Below are 22,768 nucleotides of genomic sequence, written 5' to 3' on the forward strand. Positions count from 1 at the left end.
GCCTATTAATTTCTGTTGACTGATCAGCTGTACTGTAAAAAAAAAAAGTACAATACATACATTTTTTAACTGTAGATTTAATGAACAGGACAAAAGTAACACTTAAAAGCACAACTGAAATACAAAACTTACTTTTAAGTAAAATGAACAAGTATAAAAACAAAGGCGTAATATGCCAATATTTATCACTGTGGAATTAACATGAAACATCACAGAGACAAACAAGATCCACAACATTTTAGGAACATGAACAGTTCTCTTTTCATGCTGTTGTATTTGCCATCTAACCATTTAAATGTTAAAATTCGTAGAACACTGCTGTATTTAAGACTGTCTTTGTGGATCTTGTTATTGACCAAATTTGCAAGATTTTTCACATGTAAGTAGCTATAAACAGAACCGGCTCTCTTCGCATTACAGAAGGTGACTCCAGGCTACACAGGTCCTGTCTTCTACTTGTCCGCCTGTTTCCCATTGTCTTCTTCAACCAGAGGATAGGGTCGCAGGTCCAGGGACAGAATGCGGCTGAACATGCATTCATCGAACTATGAAGAAGAGAAGACCATAGTGACTGACTGTATTATCTTAACTGTATTATCTTAACATAGAAATTAAAAAGTTCTTCTCCAACTCCAAGTTTTTTACATCTGAGTAGACTCCCAGCAAAGCGTCGGCCTTGGAGAAAAACTCCTCCTTCAGGGAGATGACAATGATCTGCATGTTCTCCCTGGACTCCTCTCTGATGAAACTAGTCACCTAGATATAAACACAACACCCACACAAGGTAATGCACAAATATAATCCATAAAAAAATATAATGGTGTACAGTTGAACACAAACACACCTTATCATAAATAAAAACATTGACAAACAATGACATTACTCTGGTTGTTTTTTATAATCTTAGTGCTGTTTCAATTGCAAACTATGTTGCTGGTTGACTCACGGCAACTCATTAAAATGTTTGTTTTGTCAAACCAACAGTCCAAAACCTAAAAATATTGTAATAGGCAATATAATAGGCAAAAGCAGCAATTCCTCACACTGGAGAGCAAGGAATCAATTACCGTATTGGTCTGAATATAAGATGACCCTGATTATAAGACGACCCCTCTTTCAAGACTATTTTTTGGAAAAATACTTTGAAGACCATATCTTGTTTTTATAAAGAAAATAATTTAATTTGAAAATAATTCTAATAAAAACACATTGAATAAAACAAGGTAGGCTGTTGCTTTTAACATCTTTTAAATAAAATATTTTAAATATTTTTTTAGATGAAAGTGTCACAACAATTTAAATTAATGGTAAATATTCCCAAGGCCTTCAGCTGAATAACTGCTCTGGTAATGGAAATCCCATCATTCCATTTTTCAGTCATGTAATCACCCACTCTCCTGTCAATCTCTTGGAAGCAGCCGTTCTTAGGACCATGGTAAGATTTTCTCTGGCTGTTTGCATGTTTAGATGGTGTATCATCTCCATGACAACGCCTCGTTGTACTTCCGTTCTAACTTCTGACTTTTAGGCTTTTTGTAGCTGGATATATCATTTGTTGCTTCTAAATATGAATGTGGATAGCGTTAGTGATAGTGAAATGCCTGCTACAGTTACACTTCTAGTGATGAATCGGCAAAAACATGTTTTATTTCTCTGATTCTCTGCTTTGTTCTAACACCGCTGGGCGCTCTCTCTCTTCAGTCTCCCTTGACCATATAACGTTACCGTGCTTTCGGGCGGTCGTTGAGGCTCCATGTAAAACTCCATTTCGACCAGCTGTTTGTAACAAAATAAAATGGATTATGGTCCATTTCATTTCTATAGTTTATAGCTGACTTCACCAGCTGACTTCTCTATTGGCTGTTGAAACAGGTGACGACCCTTACATTCTAAAACCAGCCTCTGCGACTTGAACAGCTGAGTCATAGCGTGACCATCAGCTAGCTTGAGTCCAGCTGAGACTTTGTTCGAGACGATAGCTGTGTCTCTCCATGTTTCAGGCCCTGGCACTAGCTAGCTGTGAGGGACGGTGACTCGCTTCAGTTAGGAGGGCAACACGCATCTGTTGTTGTGGGTGTATTAACCTAAAAAAGACTAGACCCCAAATATAAGACGACCCCACTTTTTCAGACGTATTTCCACGGGAAAAAAAGGTCTTATATTCGGACCAATATGGTAATTATATTAATAATTGTATTAATTGTAAACTCTGGACACAGCTGGAATCTTACCTTGCCAATGTTAGTGTTGTCCAGGGCTGCATCCACCTCATCCAAGATGAAGAAGGGAGCAGGGCGGAAGCTGAGAGACATGACACCAGTGTGCCAAACAGCACAGACACAGTGAACCAACAACATGGGTCAATTGTCAGAGCTACCGCCGTTAAAGACAGATGCAACAAGTATTCGATAATGTGGGATAAAGTGCTTCAGAAAGAAAAAAAAGATCAAAAGAGGTGAGACCATCTTTAATTTACAAAGGAACAATAGTTTCAGTGTAAGAGAAAATAAGAAGCAGCGACGATGGATTCAGAGAGATGTCAAGTGTCTCTTTAGAAGAGTTCTTCGCATAAAGTTAATGATGAGAGGATCAACAGCTCTCCGAAATGATATAGCCTTTACTTTGTTAGTCCATTCATCAGTTTAATAACTCATAGTCATTACAAGTTAAGTACACCAAGCCAACTGTTTTCTTTTCCCCAAGAAGAGATTGTAGTTTCTGAAAGATGTTTCATGGTGTGTCAATAGCTGTGCTAATTCCCTTTTTATTTTAAAATAATTATCCAGCTAAATTAATATCGTAATATTAGTAATATTGTGAGCCCAGTGTTACCTGTGGATGGCAAACAACAGGGCGAGGGCAGCGATGGCCTTTTCTCCACCAGACAGATTGTCCATGGACATGAAGCGTTTTCCCGGCGCCACGCAGTTGTAGTTGATGCCGCCGAGGTACGGCTCGTCAGGGTTATCTGCACTCAGAATGGCCTGGAGCACATAAAGCAGGATCTTGTCATTTAAGGCATGTTGTTCTTGTTTGTAACACCTTCTGCAATGCCCAGTGCAAACTACGTACAGTTTCCACTGTTTAGAATTACAGTAGCTGAAGTGCCCTTCATGAGGGTCAGCGGGTTAGGAACAATAAAAACAGAAACTTGAGGGTGTGTTTCTGTGGTTAAGGTTTTGTTGCTTCACCTGGGCGCTGCTGTTCCTGCATATTCTTTTATAGATCTGATCGATTACGACAGACACATGTTCAAAGCACTGATTGAAGAGTTGTAAGCGACGGGCTTTGACTTGCTCAAACTTCTGACTGCATTTTCTTGCTGCTCTGGTGCTGGCATCAAACGCTGAGTGAGGGACAGGAAACAAAGTTGAAAAAGCAGTCCAGAGACTTCATGATCATGTTACAACTCAGTATATCTTGTAAACAGGATGTTAAATATATAAACTATGTGGTCTTGATTAGTAAAACATGTTTTGTTGTTGCAGATTACAGTAGGTATATTTCACCAATTAAGAGTCTCATTTTGAAATGAATAACTCCATAGATACCATCTGTTACTCCCTGTAACCTCTCCTTCACCTCCCTCATTTTTTCCAAAGCTTTCAGGTTGGGGGTAGTGGTGCGATGCAGCACTCCCTCGATGGACGACACGGACTCCTTCAGCCGCCCCATGTAGGCCTCCACCTCCTCGTCTGTCTGCAGACTCTGTACACACACAAATTCAGTGCATGTTGTACTGTACAAAGGCTTTGTGAAACATTTCTGGTCATATGAATAATCAGAAAAGTGCTAAGAGAAAATTTGAACAATGATAACATTAATAATAATAATAATAATAATAATATCCATCCATCCATCTTCATCAGCTTATCCGGGTCAGGTCGCAGGGGCAGCAGCTTCAGCAGCTTCAGCAGGGGACCCCAAAATGTCTCTTTCCCAAGCCACATTAACTAGCTCTGACTTGGGGATCCCGAGGTGTTTCAAGGCCAGTAGAGGGATATAATCCCTCCACCTAGTCCTGGGTCTTCCCCGAGGCCTCCTCCCAGCATAATAATACTACTAATAATAACTATAATATAATACCTTTAAAAACAGGGTTTACAAAGTGCTTTGACAGACAAAGCAAAGCAAAAGCAGGATACCCAGAGGTCAATATAACAACAGTAGGGCCAAACAAAAGCAAGACAAAAATTCGGTAAATAAAAACAAGAAGACAACAGATGCTAAACATAAAAGAGACAAGACAAATAAAACAACTATAAAAAATTATGACAAATAAAAAAAATGCAAATAAAAAGGATAAAAGCAATAAAAAAATTAAATAAAAAAAAAGCTGTGATTAGACTTGCTGTCTCACTCTGAGTTCTGCATCAAGGCCAGAGTAGTCGATGACTAGTTGTGCCTCTCTCTCATAGAAGCTCATGGTGGCTGAAGTACTTTCAGATTCTGTGTCCAGCTGCACAGAAGAGAATAATCAGTCATCAGGTAAGACTGACACCACAAGTGCTTTAAGTAGTTTCATGACTTTCAAGACTCACGTTTAGTTTCTTAAAAATCAGTCGGGTTTCCCAGTCTCTAATGTGAGGGTTTATACAGTTCCTTTTATTACATTCTCCCTCTTTTTTTCAAAATATGACAATTTGAGCTCAATTTGATAGCCATTACTTTTCCAAAACAAAAAGTACAGGTCTGGTATTGAAATGGTAATTCACAAAAGACAAAGAACATTCAATTCTCTCTGTCTTACCTGCACCTCACTGATTTCATTGAGGCTCCCTGACAGCAGAGTGATGGGCAGACCCTGGATCTTGCAGGACAACAGTAAGTTGTGTCTGGCTAAGCGTTTTTGCTCCAAGGCCGTCTCTGCAGACATAACCTCCTGCTGAAGCTTCACCAATTCTCTGAGAGAAAGAGAGACAGGAAAAAATACCTATCCAAAATGTTGACTTCTTGTAGGATTTTATCATTTTGGTCATAAGAAATCTAGTCATTTTTGAAAAACTGAATATTTTTTATGGTAAGTTCATGAAATACCAGAAAAAAAAGATCTACCATGCAATAAATGAACACCAATATAAATTTTAAACTAGAAATGAATCACACTGCAGAGGCAATATTCTACAAAATGTTTGCAGTAATAGCATGTTTAAGTTATAGTTAAATGTTTTTATTTATGTTGTTAGGGTTACCCTATTGTTTACATTTACATCACAGATTATATATTTGAAACATTTATTAACAACTAATAGGCAATTTTTCTAGCAAAGTACCCTCTTTAACAACAGCAGCTGCAGCATTGACAGGAGCAGCAAGTACCGTATTCGTCCGAATATAAGACAAAAAAATCTGAAAAAGTAGGGTCGTCTTATAATCGGGGTCGCAGAACGTAAGGGACGTCACCTGTTTCAACAGCCAATAGAGAAGTCAGCTATAAACTATAGAAATAAAATTATCCATAATCCATGTTATTTTAATGTTACAAACAGCTGGTCGAAAAAGCAGAGTTTCAGACGGAGCCTCAACGAGCGCCCGAAAGCACGGTAACGTTATATGGTGGAGAGAGATCGAGAGTGACTGAAGAGAGGGAGCGCCCAGCGGCATTAGAACAAAGCAGTGACTCAGAGAAATAAAATGTATTTTCACCGATTTATCACTAGAAGTGTAACTGTAGCAAGCATCTCAATATCACTAACGTTATCCACATTCATATTTATCATATCAACAAATGATATATCCAGCTACAAAAAGCCTGGAAGTCGGAAGTAGAACGGAATTACAATGAGGTGTTGTCATGTAGTGATAGACCGATTTTATCGGCCAACCGATATATCGGGCCGATATTTGTGTTTTTACGTGTATCGGCATCGGCCGATACGCGGCTGCTGATAGTTTTTTCCCGGCATTATTTACAGACAGGCGTCCACAGGCAGCTCTGTGTTGCTGGAGACGCTGCAGTTCACGTGCAGACCATGCACTGCCCCTCCCCCACTAGCACCATGGTAGTCTTAAATTACAAATCAAGCACTTTATTTCAATGGCTACTTTTCAGGTTTATTGTTTTCTTAAATTATTTAAATGTGTTGACAAAGGACATTTTGTGATGACCTGATTATATCTGTCTTATAATATGTCAGCAAGCAATGCATCATCAAGGCTGTGTTGTAGATGTTGATGAAAGCCTTTTACCCTTGCACAGTTAACCATATATATGCAGTGCACCCATCCATATGATGCACATTGCACACATAATTTGGGTGATATAAATGTAAGATGATTGCAGAAGTGACACTGATCTGTGTTTTTGTTTATTATTTTTAAAGAAATGGCAGAGCAGATTCCGAAAGCAAATCCAGTGTGGCAGGGTTTACATTTTTATGATGTAAATTGAGGGAGCAAAAGCAGTATCGGATCCAAATATCAGCTCAAGAAAATCAGCAGCCCGTATCGGTCATCGGCTAAGGCTGATGAAAAAAAATCGATATTGGCACTAAAAAAATCCACATCGGTCAATCCCTATTGTCATGGAGATGTTAAAAAATGCAAACAGACAGAGAAAATCTTACCATGGTCCTCAAAGCGGCTGCTTCCAAGAGATTGACAGGAGAGTGTGTGATTACGTGACTGAAAAACGGAATGATGGGATGCCCATTACCAGAGCAGTCATTCAGCTGAAGGACTTGGAAATACTGTATTTACTGTTAATTTAAATGTGACACTTTCATCTAAAAAGATATTGAAAATATTTTATTTAAAAGATGTTAAAAAACAACAGCCTACCTTGTTTTATTCAATGCGTTTTTATTAGAATTATTTTCAAATAAAATTATTTTCTTTATGAAAACAATATTTGGCTTTTATAAAGTATTTTTCCAAACATGAGTCTTGAAAAAGGGGGGGGGGGGGTCGTCTTATAATCAGAGTCGTCTTATATTCGGACCAATGCAGTAGTAGCAGTGGTGGCAGTAATCATAGCACAACAACAAAGTAAGTGGTATTGGTGGTAGTGTTACCTGTTGATCTCTTGGAGGCTCTGGGTTTTCTTGTCCAGCTCAGCTTTGGAAGCAACCACCTGGCTCTTCTTAGACAGCATCTGGTTCTTCAGCTCCAGCAGCTTGCTCTGACCCTCTTCCACCGCCACCAGCATCTTCTCCTCATCCTAAAACATCAGGCCAAAAACGTCTGCAAAATCTAATTTGGAGGAAATCCACTTTCCAGGATTAAATGGGTAATAATTGTTTGCCATGTTCGTTAGTAACTAAACCTGTCATTCTGGACATCTTTTACCCATATTACAGGAGGCAGTTTGACGATGATAACACAGAATGAATGCCTGAGATGACTACCTTCCTCTGTTCAGCCATGGTTCTGTCCTCCTTGTCGATGATTTCCTCCATTTTGTGGAGCTTCTTCTTCTGCTGTGCCAGTTGGTCTTGTTTGTACTCCAGCTGCGCATTTAAGCGAGTGCACTGAGTCTCAAACTCCAGCCTGAAAGGAGAGACACATCAAGGGGCCCTATTTTAACGATCTGAAACGCAAGTATCAAACGCAAGTAGCTTTGTGGGCGGATCTCAATCAGAATCAGAATCCGAAAGGGTTTTATTACCAAGTACGTTTTTTAACACATACAAGGAATTTGTTTTGGTGTTGTTGGTGCACGTCACACATTCTCTAAATGGAATATTAAACAATATAAGTATAGTTATAAACAATATAAGTATATGTACACAGTATGTGTTAAATTAAAAATAAAGATAGAAATAAAAAGAGCATTACAGCAGAGTACAGTGGCATGAAGAGCCAGGGGTGTGGAGAGAGTCAGGGTGGTTTCCGGGCCTTGTTAATAAAATGGGTTGGTCTGAAGTAGCTACATTACTCATAGGTGTGGTTTGGGCGTGGAGACCGACGAGGAGACCGACGTTTGCTATTTATTTTTCTTTTTGTCAAAATGTAAATAAAGAAATGTCAGAAAAACATACTTTCCGATGTTTTGGGCTCACTCTCACTGAATCACGAGGTTATGAATGCATGGTGATATTTTTGCAACGTAGTCTAACATTAGACCGAGATACCTCACTATAGATGATGCAGCTCTTCTGTCTCTCCTCTCCCGTGCTGCTGCTGGGACATTTGGGTTAAGTGGCATCAGCACATGCAGTTCAACATCACATCTCCTTAAGTCCTCTAATATTTCCTCATTTATGTCATCAACACATCCATGATTCATGGAAATGTTGTGTAAACAAGGTCATAGTTGTCCTTGTATTTATGTCTGGTTTGCAAAAATGGAAACTGCTGGGTCTGTGAGATGAGAGAAGCAAAGTGTATGCGCGGTGTGCACACGCTACATTACGGCCAAGCATGCGCCCTTAAAATAACATCTGAATAACGCACCGGTGACTTTAGACTAGGTTTTTCCTGGTCTGTGGTGGAACTGTTTTCTGAAACTGCAAAATAGCACTAGGGAACACGCCTCCTCTTTTTGCTGAACCGGCCCAGGAGCGCAAGTTCATTCCCTAATTTACCGACGTTGGTCTGTGGAGGGAAAAGTCCGCTGTGCGTCGGGTACAAAATAGAAATGATACATGCGTCGGTGTACAAAGTCAATTGTGCTGGGTGCAAGATAGGGCCCATGGTGTTCATGTTGTAAAACACCTTAGACCGTGTCATGCATACAAATACCATCATTTTAGTAGCAACACAACACAAGTCATGTAATTACCACGACACACAAATTTATTCAGAACCTACAGTTACATAAAAGTTTGCCAATTTGCTAAACAAGCAAAAAGAAATTCATGTTTATTTTAATTACATTATATTATTATAGCTAAAGGTATAATTGAATTACATTAATAAAACTCAGAATAATTATAAAGATCCTTTATTCTTAAAGGATCTTTATAATAAACTTACTTACAAACAATAAACTTACAAGGAATTTTATGAGATTAAAAAGTGGGTCTCAGGTCTCAACAGTTGGCGATTAGAGTAAAACTGTCACTGTATCAAAAAAAGCCGATCCAAAAATATTTCTTGTGTTTTTCTTGATCTAAAGTCATACATATTCAGGGTTTCCCGCAGCACTTTGCAGCTCGGGCGGCCCGCCTAAGCTGGGGAACCCTACCGCTTTAACTAGGTCGTCAAAAAAAAAATCCGCTGCACAAAAGGCCATCAAGTGCATCTCAGACAATAGCATGGACATGCTTCACACCGCGAGCGGGCGGGCACGCACGCCACATGGCCGAAATGAGAGAAAGAAAAAGAGACGTGGTCTGTCGCTGTCTGGAGGATAACTAGCCAGTTGATATCGCGTGTGTGTGTCCGTGAGAACAATCGCCATTTCACTGTCGCGTGTGCGTCGGAGTTTGTCAACAAATGTGCGGCCAGCTGAGGCATGCCCGGGCAGAGACGGGGTGAGTGGACTTACCAGAGTGTTGGCATACGGTGGGCAGAGAACATTTATATATGTTTACCTGTCCTATTCTTCACATCAGTGAGGCTTTCTTCTCTTGTTTCAACGAAGTGAATACATGACGAAGTGACTGGAATTATCCATCACCTCTCGTGCGTGGATTCTCAAGGTCCCGGCTGTTGCCCGGTCTTTGAGATACAGCTGTTGTCCGTTTGTTTTTAATCACTACACACAGTTCACAATACACGGTTAGTTAGCGTAGCGTACACACAGTGAAATTACGTGTCCTATTTTTATTTCACGCATACTATCTGCTGGAGTGTGTGAAGCTATGGGCTGAGCTCTGTTATCTCAGAGCTGTTTGTTTTGGAGAAGAGTTGTCAGGCAAAGTGGAAGAGTGCGTGTCACGGAAGATAATGGGAGCAATGCCAGTAAAATTGTTATAGCACTTTTTTTGAAAATAGTTTAATGAGCTTAAAATTGCACATTGCAACTGTTATTTTGAAAAGCTGGTTATTTATTAATTATTTAATATTTAGTGTAGTGTGTAGTACAGAGTCTGCCCCCCTCCCGGTCAGATGGCAAACCTACCACCTTAACTAACACATTTTCTGCGGGAAACCCTGCATATTTCCTCACGTTACGTTCCTCTCATTCAGTGTATCAGCACCGTTTTAGCTGGTTAAGTTTAGCACATTTGGTGCTAAAGATACTACTGTGTGGTTGCCGTACCGCTTCTTGTCAAGCTCTGTCTGCTGTTTTAGGTGCTCCTGCTCGTAAACTCTGATGTTGTCCACACCGATCTCAGCACAGAAGTCAGAAAACACCAAGTCCTCCATCTGAATACACAGAGCATACAGTATTCACTGTTTAGCCAAGTCAATTGCAAAAAACACCTTAACAGGGAAAACAGAAGAAACTGCAGGAAGAGCAACGGCAGAGGTATTCCTCTCCCAGGCCTGACAGCCAACCAATAGCTGTTGTGTGTACTAAATAGACCAACATAGTATAATTACAGGATGACAAAAATATAGATAGATGAGACAATATCGACATTGAGCCAATAGATTTAGTTAGGAACATAGATTAAAATCCTATTTGGCCAGTGGTTCTGACTCAAAAATAAACAAAATCGCCACCTTATGATATAAAAAATGGCACACAACAGGTTGAAGACAGTGCTCAAACAGCGTTACCTGGTTGATCTGGTCTCTGATTTTCCTCATCTCTGTATCCTTTGCCTCCACACTCTCCTGCTGCATCTGGATCTGAGAGTCCAAGTTTGCTAATTCACTCTCCATACGAGAAATATCCTGAAAAAAAATCAGCAGGGTATGACAAGACAGAGTAAGTACTGTGATACTTTGAAATTGTCTCTGCTTCCTGTATCCTATATCCTTGTAAATATATCATGCTTTGGGTTTTCAAGTGAAAGTTATTCACCATGATTTACATGTACACATACTATAGAGCCATGTCAAAGAACACAGCCTATATTATGATATTACATTTGAGAAAGACGAATTTCTGTGGCCCTACCGCTTGGTATTTAGGGATGGCTTTCTTCCGAAGGTTTTCCAGGTCAGTTTTGGAGTATTTGAGGCGGGTTTGAAGGCCCTGAGCCTCAGCAATGATCTGTTTCAGGTCTGAGTCCTTCCGCCTCAGCTTCATCAAATCCTGTCACAGGACCAAAAAGTTAATTATGCACTCTTAAATAGAAGTTTCAGCCCATTTGTGCGTCTCGTTCTTGAGAAAATATTCAGCAATTAATACACAGTATGTGTATGATGGGACATAATTTATGGCAAAAGCACAAACAACAAAACAATTGCAGCATTTTTTTAATCATGTGTAGACAGGGCAGGAAATTAACTTAATTCATTTAAGACTTAAAAAACTCTGGTCAAGACTAAAGGCCCTGAAGTTAACATTATATCAAATATTCAACATTTTATGTGTCGACTCACGCGCATCTCTGCTGCCAGCTGGTCCTTGCGTTCCTTCAGCCGCATCATGTCCTTCTCATCCCAGCAACGGGCTTTGGTTCGAAGGTAACTGGAGCCTCCAGAGACCATTCCTGACTTTGAAAACAGTGTCCCGTCCAGAGATACCGCCTAGAGAAAACACATATGATTGCATGTCTGCTGGCAGTAAAGGCAACATGTCAGTCAGTAAGCAAGTTCAAGAGTGTAGGCAGTGGTTACCACCTTACACCAAACGATTGAGACAACGGGAGCGCGCCCCAACTCTAGCAAGACTCTAATGATTTCATTCCGATATTGGAAAATAGTCTGCGACAGTGGAATCGTTTGGTGTAAGGTCGGCAAAAGATGAAAAGAAAACTGTATGACAGAACCAAACTAAATGCAAAGTGTTATTGTTGTACTTATTGGATTGAACTGATCCTGCGTCCCCTGTCTGTGGCCAATGGCCAAGCCTACCTTATTGCGCTCCTGCCTATCAAAGGCCACACTCCTTGCTTCTTTGATGGTCTCACACACCAACGCATTGCCACAGACAAACTGCACCACTTTCTTCAGCTGGGCGGCACCTGAGACAGTGTTAAACTGTACGACATCGACCACCATCTTGGCACCGGGCACCTCCCTCAGTCGCTCATTCAGAGGACTTACCTGGTCATACAGTAGTGATGGTTATCATTGGCACTACATATGCATGTGTGTGCTACTGTGATTGGCAAAAAAAACACAATTCTGCATATTGACATAAACTGACAACTCCTCTTCTTTACCATTTAGCATTTTCAACCATCCAAATAAAGTACTTACTTCCAAGTAGTCGATAGGCAGGAAGGTCTCAGGTTCGGCTCGCTCCTCCTTGATGAAATTGATACAGTCACGGGCCACTTTCTCTGAGGCCACTACAATGGCGTTCATGTAGCGGCCAAACACCTTGATGACAGCCAGCTGGTACTTTTTATGGATGGGGCTGCACAAGTCAGAAAGACGACCAAACTGGGACAGGAAAGAAAAAGAAATGAATAAAGAAAAATGGGTCAGAATTACTCAGCTCACGAGACGAGACGAGACACGAGATTGGGTTCACAAGAACGAGACTAGATGAGATTTTGACACTATTTTAAAGAAAACTTAAATGATGAAATATGACTGAAGAAATTGTCTTTTATTCAATCGAAAGTCACAAAATGAAAAATGAGCACTATGAAAGGTATTGCCACAAACTCAAATGGCTTCTCTCATGTATAACTAACTTTTTCAGACCTAATAACTGTGGCGCCCCTCTCTTCTCCCAAACCCGTCCCTACAACCTATTAAATCAAATAATTATAAATTTCTTACACAGCACTATAACTTTTATTCTTTTTTTTGCCTGTTAAGTTTTAATGACCGTTTTTAATTACTCTTTAATGTTTTATGTAAAGCACATTAAATTGCCTTGTTGCTAAAAGGTGCTATAGAAATAAAGTTCCCTTGGCTTGCCCTACAACCTCAGCCTGTCAGTCAGTCACCAGGGCAATAGAGAACACCTGTCTGTCTCGGAAGTGTAACATCAACTGTACAGCAACTGCACGTGATCTTGCCATTATATTATATTGCAGCAAACGGTGTCTGCGTCACACCTCTAGTCAGAATAGTTTCGTATTTACAAATAATTATCTGGTTCACAAGGTTTCGCCTTCTAAAATAAATAACACGTCTCTCTAAAGATGCAGTCAGCCATTATGAGTAGCATTAAAATAAAGCCCTCGTGGCCGGGTTGGCTCAGTGGGTAGAGCAGGCACACATATACTGAGAGGTTTATGCCTCGACGCAGAGGTCCAGGTTTCGAATCCGACCTCTGACGATTTCCTGCAGGTCTTCCCCCTCTCCCTCATCACCTAGCTGTCCTATCAATTAGAGGCAGAAAAGCCCAAAAAAGAATCAAAAAACATAGCCCTCAGTAAGTATTAAGAAAGACAAGGGACATGAATTGATTAAGTTCTAAATATCCCAATGCTAAATTTGTTTTCAGCGCAGTAGATTGATGGTTGCAAAGTAAGATTAGTTAGATAACTTTTTTCGGTGTGGTGTTTTTTGTTTTGTTAAGACAATAAACTTAAAAATCCATGTCTTCAGTCTCCTGCTCCCTACTCCCTACTCTTACGCCACTCTGTATCTTACCACAGTGTCAGGGTAAAGTCTGCGGAGCCTCTCGAGCAGCTCTTTGCGCTGCAGCTGCCGTCTGCTTTCCTGACTGTCCAGACGGGCGTTCCCCAGCTCCTCCAGCACCTGGCCCAGCTCCTGGTTCACCTCCTCACTTCGCTGGCGGCCTTGTTGCAGCTCTGCACTCAGGCTCTCCTCCCGCTGAAGGTACTCTTCAAGGGACGACCTGAAACATGCATTGAAGGAACACACCGACTTCTTGGGACTTTAGCTTATTCACCGTAACCCCCAGAGTTAGATAAGTCCATACATACCCTTCTCATCTCCGTGCGCGTTGTAGCTCTTTCCGACGGCTCCACCGGTGGCTTTGCCTAGCACGGATCGTGAAGGTAATTGGTTCCAACTAGCCTACTGCTCCGAATAAGTGACAAAATAACGCCAACATGTTCCTATTTACACGTTGTGATGTGTATAGTCACAGCGTGTACAAATAACAAGGTCACATGGGACACAGACATCTTCTAACCTTATATAAACTGGGAACTGTAGTCTCAGAAAAGCGAAGCATTTCTACTCTCTGTCCGGTGCTTCTTAGGTGCTGCAAGCATATCACTCCGCCCAAGTAGCAGAAGTAGCAGTGCTTTGCCTTTCTGAGAATATAGTTCCCAGTTTGTATACGGTTAGAAGATGTCTGTGTCTCATGTGACCTTGTTATTTGTACACACTGTGACTATACAAATCACAACATGTAAATAGGAACATGATGGCGTTATTTTGTCACTTATTTGGAGCAGTAGGCTAGTTGGAACATGTTACCTCCAGGATCTGTGCTAGGCTAAGCCACCGGTGGAGCCGTCGGAAAGAGCTACAACGTGCACGGAGATGAGAAGGGTATGTATGGACTTATCTAACTCTGGGGGTTATGGTGAATAAGCTAAAGTCCCAATAAGTCACCGTGTTCCTTTAACTCTATAAAGTATTCTCAGTTTCATTCTGTGATGTTGCATCCTGATTTTAAAGTATATAATGTGTCACTGATAAATAACCATGGAGTTTATTCAACACCTCCCTGACTGTCAGGGACAGACAGGGTTTTTATTGTACAGCCATGTGGTTTAAGGTGTGCACATGACATACTTGCAGGAGGTGGTGTACTCCTCTAGCTTCTCTGCTCTGCGTGTCAAATCTTCCAGCTGAGTCTGGTTGTTCCTGATGGCAACCTACAACAGATGATGTGCCAAGAGTGGTACAATTAAAGTGGCTATAAAACATATTGGATACATGTGTTTTTCAGCAGCTGTTCATCCATAAACATTAACTTCAAAGATGTGTAGACGCAGCACAAATGTGCCAATAACAGTACCTCCACTTCCTTCTTACGGCGCTGGTCGAAAGCCATCTTCTCGTAGTCAGCTTTCACCTCCCAGTGCAGTTTCTCCGCCTGCTGGCTGAGGACAGCCCCTTGCTTTCGGGCCAGCTCCTTCAGCTCTTTGTATCGCTCTAACTGTGGCAGAAATGCAAAAACCCGCTAAGGGTGTTACTGTATGACAATGTCAGTTTTTTTTGTCCCTTATGATTTCAGTTAGGTAATGCAGTTGTTAATGCTTACTAACAAAAAAAAAAAACAGGATAAACACTGAATTATAATGTTGTCTGATTCATGAGCGTTGACCATCCACAAACATAATACAATTTTGCTTCAGGTCAATACGTATTCAGTTGCAAGATAAGCATGGGTGATTCAATTAAGATTCAATTAGATCTATGAAGTGGAAATTCAAGTTTATATTTAATATAAGTATATAGTTACATCAGAAAGAAAAAAAAATCTGTAATATATATTAGGACTGAATAATCTGAACTAAAGTGTGACCTAATAATGTGACCTATCAGTGCAGCTCTGCCAAAGAGTTGAATGTTGTTAACTGATTATGTGTCAGTCATAGGGCTGCACAATTAATCGAATTTTAATCACGATCATGATTTTGGCTTCCCACGATCAAATTCACGTGACCGAGCGATATTTATCTCTTATTTATTTCATTCCGTTCATAGAACGCTCTGTATCAATTTTTTTTTTTTTCCAAAGCTCCATAAACCACTCTCTGATCACGTGCCTCCATGAGCCAATCAGAGTTGTTCCCTGCACCGCGCAGCTTAGTTTAGATGTTGACAGTCACAGAGGACAGAGTAACGTGAGGAAAATTCCACAACAGATAGCAGTCGGTCATAAGTCGTCACAAGGTGTACCAGTTTACCAGTAAACGCAACATTTTGTCCCGTCTGTGTTGTTTTTCAGACAACAGCAGTGACCATTGTGCTAGTTTGAGTCTTTTAGCTCATAGCTTTAGCAGCAGACTGTTGTACGTACCGCTACACGCTCACACTACACCGTTTAGCTGTCAGTATTTTAGCCATGTTTACTACTGTAGCTAATGGTAGGCTAACGTTAGCTGCTGTGTAACGTGTTATTAGTGTTTACTAGCGTGACATGCAGCGATCTTTCTGTTTCCTCTAACGTCTGTTTTGGAGCATCAGAGCGCAACGCAGACATTTAAGTGGCACCGTAATCCACGTTGCTATTTCGTCTGGTAGATACCGGGCACTGGTGCCCTATTGGCACCAGATTTTAACATGCGCCGTTAACATGAACAGAAAATTGCGTTGCCTGTATCTTTTCACGGCAAACGCGCATGTTTGGAAAGCGGTCGCACAACCGCTGAAATGGCATACTCCATAGTATCCTTCAACAAAGGAGGAATGTAGCACAATATGGATGTATTGGCAGGAATGTAGCACAATATGGATGTGAAAGCAGTTATAATTAGCCTATGTGACAATAAAATATGTTTTGGTTAAAATCAACAAATAATCGTGATAATTAATCGTGATCAATATATTGAGCAAAATAATCGTGATTATCATTTTGGCCATAATCGTGCAGCCCTAGTCAGTCACCACCAAAGAAAGCCACCAAAAATGTTTGGTTGGGTAAAATGTATGTATATGTATATGTAGACAGTGTATGTGAGTAACATATTGTAAACCTTCACATACAGTCCACTGGGTTTATTAGTATGTTTAGCTGTTTGCTGCACAAAACAAAAGCAATATAACCCTGGCCTCCAACCTCCCAGCGGCTATATTTTACATCATGTTAACTGACTTCTGTTTTGACTAAACAGGAAAGGGGTTGCCATTGTTTGACACACACTCACCTGATCCTCATCCAGCTCAACATCTCTCCCCAGGGAGGCTCCCTTCTCCTGTATCTGCTTCTCATAGTTCTTCCAGGTCCTCTCCAGTTCAGAGATCTCCTGCCGTCCCTCTGTTAGCTCCCGCTCTTTACTAGCTATCAGCTTCTGACTCTTCCTCAGGGCATCACGGACCTCCTCGGCCTTCTTCATGTGATGGGAGGTGTTTACCTTGGCTTTGATGTACTGGGATCGACACTGGGACAGGATATGCTCCTGGGCACTGAGTGAGAGGAGACCTAAGTTATTCCTAGTTAATGGCACAGACCGCCAACTTATTTATATTATATGCCATTTCCATTAGAGCTAAACAGATGCTATGATGGGAGGCTATATATCCCCACATGGAGAAACAAAACAGGTGATAAGGGACAAATTAAATAATATCCATTAGCTATACTTATATATTTTCTGATACTGGTTAATACTTTTTTTTACCAGTTATAATTTTCAAATCCACACACACACACACACACACACACACACACACACACACACACACACACACACACACACACACACACACACACCGAATCTCCTTCTCTATGTGCTGCTGCTCTCTGCTGAAACGTCCATGTTCTTTCTTGTAGGTTTTGACCGTTTGCTCTGCGTTCACCAGTTTATTGTTCTTAGCAGCTGCAGCCTGCTGTTTCTCCCTCAGGGTGTCGCTGAGAGCGTTGATGCCCTTCTCATTATGGCAGAGCTCAGCCAGGCTCAGCTGCAGGCGGTTCTGGTGAAGTTCGTCCAACAGCGTCTGGTACTTCTGGGCCTGGAAAAGTGGGAGGTGGTGGGGCCAGTTAATCGATGGACAGGTAAGCTGAAGAGAAACTGAGGCAACTAAACTACAGTTAATGCTGAAAAGTCAATTCCTGTGAGCACACACACACATCAGTAATTTAGGGCACCTTACACTAGCGCTGGGCGATATGGAGAAAATCAAATATCACCATATTTTTTACCAAATACCTCGATAACGATATTGCGACGATATGTAGGGTTGACAATTAATGCTTTCACAAAATATTTACACAATGAGATTTGTGATAAATAATCATCAATAATGTGGAAAGGCAAATAATAGAACTGCGAGAACATTCTGGAAAGTTCAGAAAATTACATCACTTTACTGTAATGCAGCCTGTAAAACCAGGAAAAGGCAACACTTATGTCATATTACAATATCCAAAATCTAAGACCATATCTAGTTTCATATCACGATACCGATTTATATTAATATATTGCCCAGCCCTACCATACACTTATTTCTGCTGATACAACAACAGAGACAGCATGGGCCACACCCTAGAATGAAGACCAGCATAAAACCCCATTAGAGGAAGAAAATTCAAATAAACCAAACAAGCAAAGTATCAAAAGAATTTCAGGTGGATTTCCAGAGTATTATAACACTGGACAAAAACTTATGACCATTATAGCTGTATTTTACAATACTAGCCTGAGAAATACAGCCATCAATTCAGGACAGGGGGATTTCAATATCCATTATAATGTGCTACTTTACAGTCACATTGCATCACAATTTGAACACCTATGCCTAGGATGCAGTCCAAACTTCCCCAGCATTTTATCACAATGCAGGCAGCACACCTACATCAGAAATTATGGCTTGGCTCATTGAGCTCAAAATCCAATCTGAGAGCAGTTAAAGTGTTAGTATGCATCAACAAAAATGCTTATTTGATGGTCCAACACCCCCCTCGGGCGGGGGACTGGTCCAGCAATTTTGCAAAATTGTAGCCTTTCAAAACCGACAATCTGACAATCACATCCACTTCATGGAGGATATACAAAACTGTGTACCTAACGATTATCCCCCTATATGACAGCAGTTTTTTTCACCTCACCTTAGTATGTCAGAACAGCTATGTACACTTTTGCCTTCATTCGTGGTTTGACAAACCTTGTTTCATGAGTACCTCTAAACCGGACCAAACTGAAAAACAAGATGTTTTTATGTGTGATAGTACTGTAGTAGCATTGTGTCCTCCAGATTCCTCAGCAACAAAAAACAGCCACCTGCTCTCAGCCAGACATTTGACTGTGAGTGGTTATGAATGTAGCTGGCAGGAAAAATAACTGCAAGTGTGTGGTGGCTCTAGGGACTGCAGTGTCACAGATGCTGGATGTACAGAAAGATCACATTCGTAATTTTGTGTGAATTTACCTCTATTTTTTCCTGGGACACCTGTTTCCTCTCGACAGTAGCAGATTTCTTCTTGTTGAAGTGAAATTGTGTGTCCTCTTTGGCCTTCAGCAGGGCCTGTTTCTTCTGATCATACTCTGCAGCATACTCTTTCGACTGACTGATGCACTCAAACATCTTGGTCCTCTCCTTTGGGTCCTTCAGAGCTATGGACTCCACTGCGCCCTGGTGAGGAGCATAATGAATAACAAATTGTAAGGCTATTATTATTACTACCAGCCATTATATTGCCGTGTATATTGTATTTGTGTCGTGCTGTCTTGAATCTTGTTAACTCTTGACGATGAAAATATATGTTTTAGTGCCCATATAAGGTGTGTTTTTTGTATTACATATTGAGTCACAGCACTTCACATTTTTTCAGCTAGAGTCCACACAGAATGAAAATGGGCTTGGCAGAAATGCATGGAAATAATGGATATAGACACATCTGATCTTACTATCTGTATGTTTATGACAGTATTTACCTGGAACACCAGACAGTTTCGAGCTTTGGTCACAATGCCAACCTTCTCCAGCTCCTCCATGTATTTGGCCAAAGAGACATGTACACTATTGATGCGATACTCAGAGGATTCACCTAAAAAAATACAATGAATGGCAGTTATGCCAGCAGCTGTGTTACTGTACTTTCGACTTTCGTTTCGACTTGATACTAATAAGGGGGCTATGCTTTCTTTCTTTTGCAACTCTTTAAGATCGTTTTAATGCCAAGTACAACACAAACTAAAAACAATTTAATTGAAATTTGGACCCCTTTAACCTAAATAACATAATGTTTATATTCTTATTCTTTCAAGGACTCTGGGACTTGCAAACATATCTTCATGAACCTAAAAACACCAAACAGACCACTGCAAAGAGAAGCAAGCACCTGTGTCATTTAGGTTAGTTAAAATGACTAACGTTAACCTATATAATATAAAAGTTACCTATAGGAGGCTTTTCTTGATTCAGTATTTCCCTTAGCCTGTCCTGTTTTGAACACACTGAGGCTTCCTTAACATTTAACTACAAAAGCTGATTAATATGTAGAGACTCATAAGCTAAAATTAGTAAACGTACCTATGATGCTCCTACAGAAGATGGTCTCCTTGTCGTCGTCGTCGCAGTATCGCATCGCCACGCGGGCGGTGTCGAGCACCGGCCGCCCGATGTGAGCTCCATGTATCAGGTCCTTAAGGTGCTTTACCCGGAGAGAGGCAGCCCGCTCCCCCATGGCAAAGCTCAGGGCGTCCATCACATTGGACTTGCCTGGTGTGATTTTACATCTTGAGCATATCTCTGAACTAACTAAAGCTTTTAGTCGTTGCCTCTGTTATAGCTGAGTTTGCTATGCTAACCTAGCTAACAGTTCAATTTAAGAAGCATAATGTTGACATAACATTCCCTAAAATATCTATTTTTTGTAATGTAAATATATGCCCTAGTTTTTAATTCACTCTGACATTATATTCAGTGATTTATAAGTTTGTTAATTTTCTAAAAAAGAGGGATATATATGGTAAAACTTTGTCCGAGAACGGGCACAGATCAAGTAGCTAGCTAGCTAGAGTACCGTTAACCCAACTGATATTAATTCATATGCTAAAGCTAGCTAGTAGCATTGACAGCTAACCATAGCTCGCTAGAGAGCTAGCTAGCATTGAATGTAAAAAGTTCACTTACCAGAGCCGTTTGTGCCAATTATACAATTAAATCGCATGAACGGACCGATGACTTTCTTCCCTCGCCATGACTTGAAGTTTTCAATATCAATTTGTTTTAAGTAGCCCATTTTAATCTCACTTTGCTGCTGTGAATCAAGCCGCTAATTTGTCAGTCACCTATTCAAAGCCACAGGGTAGTGAGAGGCGGGAATCGCGGGAAGCACAACTTGCTTTCCACCTAAGCAAGTAACATATTTCACTTATATTCTTTTGCATATCAGTTTGTCATGCAGTTAGTATGGAAGCCCATTTCCGCCAATGTGATGAAAAAAAGATCCTCTGAGTCATTATTATGAGTTAGTATCTTAAAATTAGAATTAGTATCTTAAAATAATGAGTAAGTTAGTATCTCAATAAAAACAATATCTCAAAATAATAAGATACCTTCTTAAAATAAGTTAGTATCTCAAAATAATTATAAAATTCCTCAAAATAATTATAAAATTCCTCAAAATAATGACTTCGTATCTCAGAGTAATGAGAATTTCTTTTTTTAAATAATGACTTAGTTTCTCAAAATACTGAGAAACTTTCTCAAAAGTGAGTTAGTAACTCAAACTATGAGAAACTTTCTCAAAATAATGACTTAAAGTGACTATATGTAACTCAGTTTGTGTTGATTTCAGCGGCCCCTTTGGACAAACGTGGTAGGGTTTTTACCACATTACAACGCTGTTGTAAAGGTCTAGGAGTTAGGGTTACGGGGAGGTCATATAGTTGCGATGAATGTTTTGCTCAGACAGATAATAATGAATTTACAATAAGAGAGTACCTTACAGATGCATTGTTGCATTTCAAGTGTTGCATACGGTAACTTAGCCTACTTTGGATGTATCGTGAGCTAAACTGGGTATCGCTGTCACTGTGTCACAAGCCAAAGCAATAAGAGATTGTTGTAGCAACCAACGTAATAACTTAGATTAATATAGCGCATTTCATGAAACCCGAGGACGCATCACACAGGTACAGGGGGACAAGTGAAAAGAAAATAGTAGGCCAACACAAACACGGACTAAAAGGAATAACACGTCTGCGCTAAATTGAAGGGGGACGTAATTTAATCTAGGCTACTGACCAACCACATCACGCAATCTAAAGTTATTTTATGAACGAAATAGACATATTACATACCTGAGGGCCAATTCAGGGATGTTTTTGAATCATTTACAATCCCGTAATTGTCTCCATCTGTTGAAAGCCAGACCAAGTGTGACTCAGATTTTCACTTTCCCTTTTAGCTTTTAGTTGTTCTTCATTTAATTTCCTTTTTTTCTGTGATGGCCCTGCCCCAGTATCAGCCATAACTACAGCAGATAACTTTTAAAATAAAATTAAAATACATTTAGGCCTACATAAAGACATCTCCTGCTACCTTTTACCTACATACTCACAGGCTTTTCCAGTGTTCAGCCGAAATCGGTGACCCTTCAGAATGTGTGCTCTGTAGCACCGTCTACCTGCCGTAAATCATTTTGTAACTTCTCGGGAAAAATTGGACCCGGGCAGAGGCATTAATAAAAACTATATAAAAATAGCATTCTTTTCACTGTTAGTGTAGTTTGCTGTTACAGGTCATTTATGATCATCAGATGGAGCATTACACAACTTCAGACACATTTAAAAGTTATATATAGCCACTTTAATATGTCAAAATAATTATTTAGTTCTCTCAGTGTGTGACTAAGTAATTATTTTGACTATTCTTTGTATTTATATATTATATATATGTATTTTTATTTATTTAAGATTTTATTTATTTAAGATTTTGAATGCGAGACTACAATACTTGTAACAGTATTTTTACACTGTGGTATTGCTACTTTTACTTACATAAAAGATCAGAGTACTTCTTCCACCACAGCTAATAATATTGTACGTACATAATTTCATTTAAATATAGTAATAAGTTAGAAATCAAAAAAAGGTCTCAGGTAATTACAACCCAAGTCAAGTTGGTATTTCTTTACATTATCAAGTCAAGTCTCAGGTAAAAAATCCCTTCACACACAGTTTGACCTTTGAACACAAAAAGATGAAAGGAG

At 40.1% G+C, this 22,768-nt stretch overlaps 1 protein-coding gene across 1 annotated transcript; it reads right to left on the reverse strand.

Moving 5' to 3' along the window:
• Positions 1-62: 62 nt before the first annotated feature.
• On the reverse strand, positions 63-20,953 carry smc1b (structural maintenance of chromosomes 1B). The gene is made up of 25 exons (XM_031295291.2): positions 20,686-20,953; positions 20,083-20,271; positions 19,485-19,597; positions 18,979-19,182; positions 17,324-17,562; positions 16,758-17,016; positions 14,903-15,043; positions 14,677-14,759; positions 13,558-13,765; positions 12,205-12,390; positions 11,857-12,048; positions 11,383-11,529; positions 10,955-11,092; positions 10,612-10,728; positions 10,148-10,254; positions 7,347-7,488; positions 7,014-7,159; positions 4,751-4,904; positions 4,361-4,459; positions 3,552-3,708; positions 3,192-3,346; positions 2,833-2,984; positions 2,232-2,301; positions 646-756; positions 63-545 (listed from the first exon to the last, which is right to left on the reverse strand). The coding sequence occupies exons 1-25, from the start codon at positions 20,792-20,794 to the stop codon at positions 453-455; spliced, it is 3,711 nt and encodes a 1,236-aa protein (XP_031151151.1). The 5' UTR covers positions 20,795-20,953; the 3' UTR covers positions 63-452.
• Between the last annotated feature and the right edge of the window lie 1,815 nt (positions 20,954-22,768).

Source organism: Sander lucioperca, chromosome 7, assembly GCF_008315115.2.
Source record: "Sander lucioperca isolate FBNREF2018 chromosome 7, SLUC_FBN_1.2, whole genome shotgun sequence".
NCBI classification, from domain to species: Eukaryota; Metazoa; Chordata; class Actinopteri; order Perciformes; family Percidae; genus Sander; species Sander lucioperca.

Coding starts and splice junctions, on each gene's coding strand:
- smc1b (XM_031295291.2), bottom strand. CDS start 20,794: ATGGGCTACTTAAAACAAATTGATATTGAAAACTTCAAGTCATGGCGA. Junction 19,183..19,484: donor GAAACTGTCTGGTGTTCCAG/GTAAATACTGTC, acceptor GCTCCTCACCAG/GGCGCAGTGGAGTCCATAGC. Junction 7,160..7,346: donor CCATGGCTGAACAGAGGAAG/GTAGTCATCTCA, acceptor CTGATGTTTTAG/GATGAGGAGAAGATGCTGGT.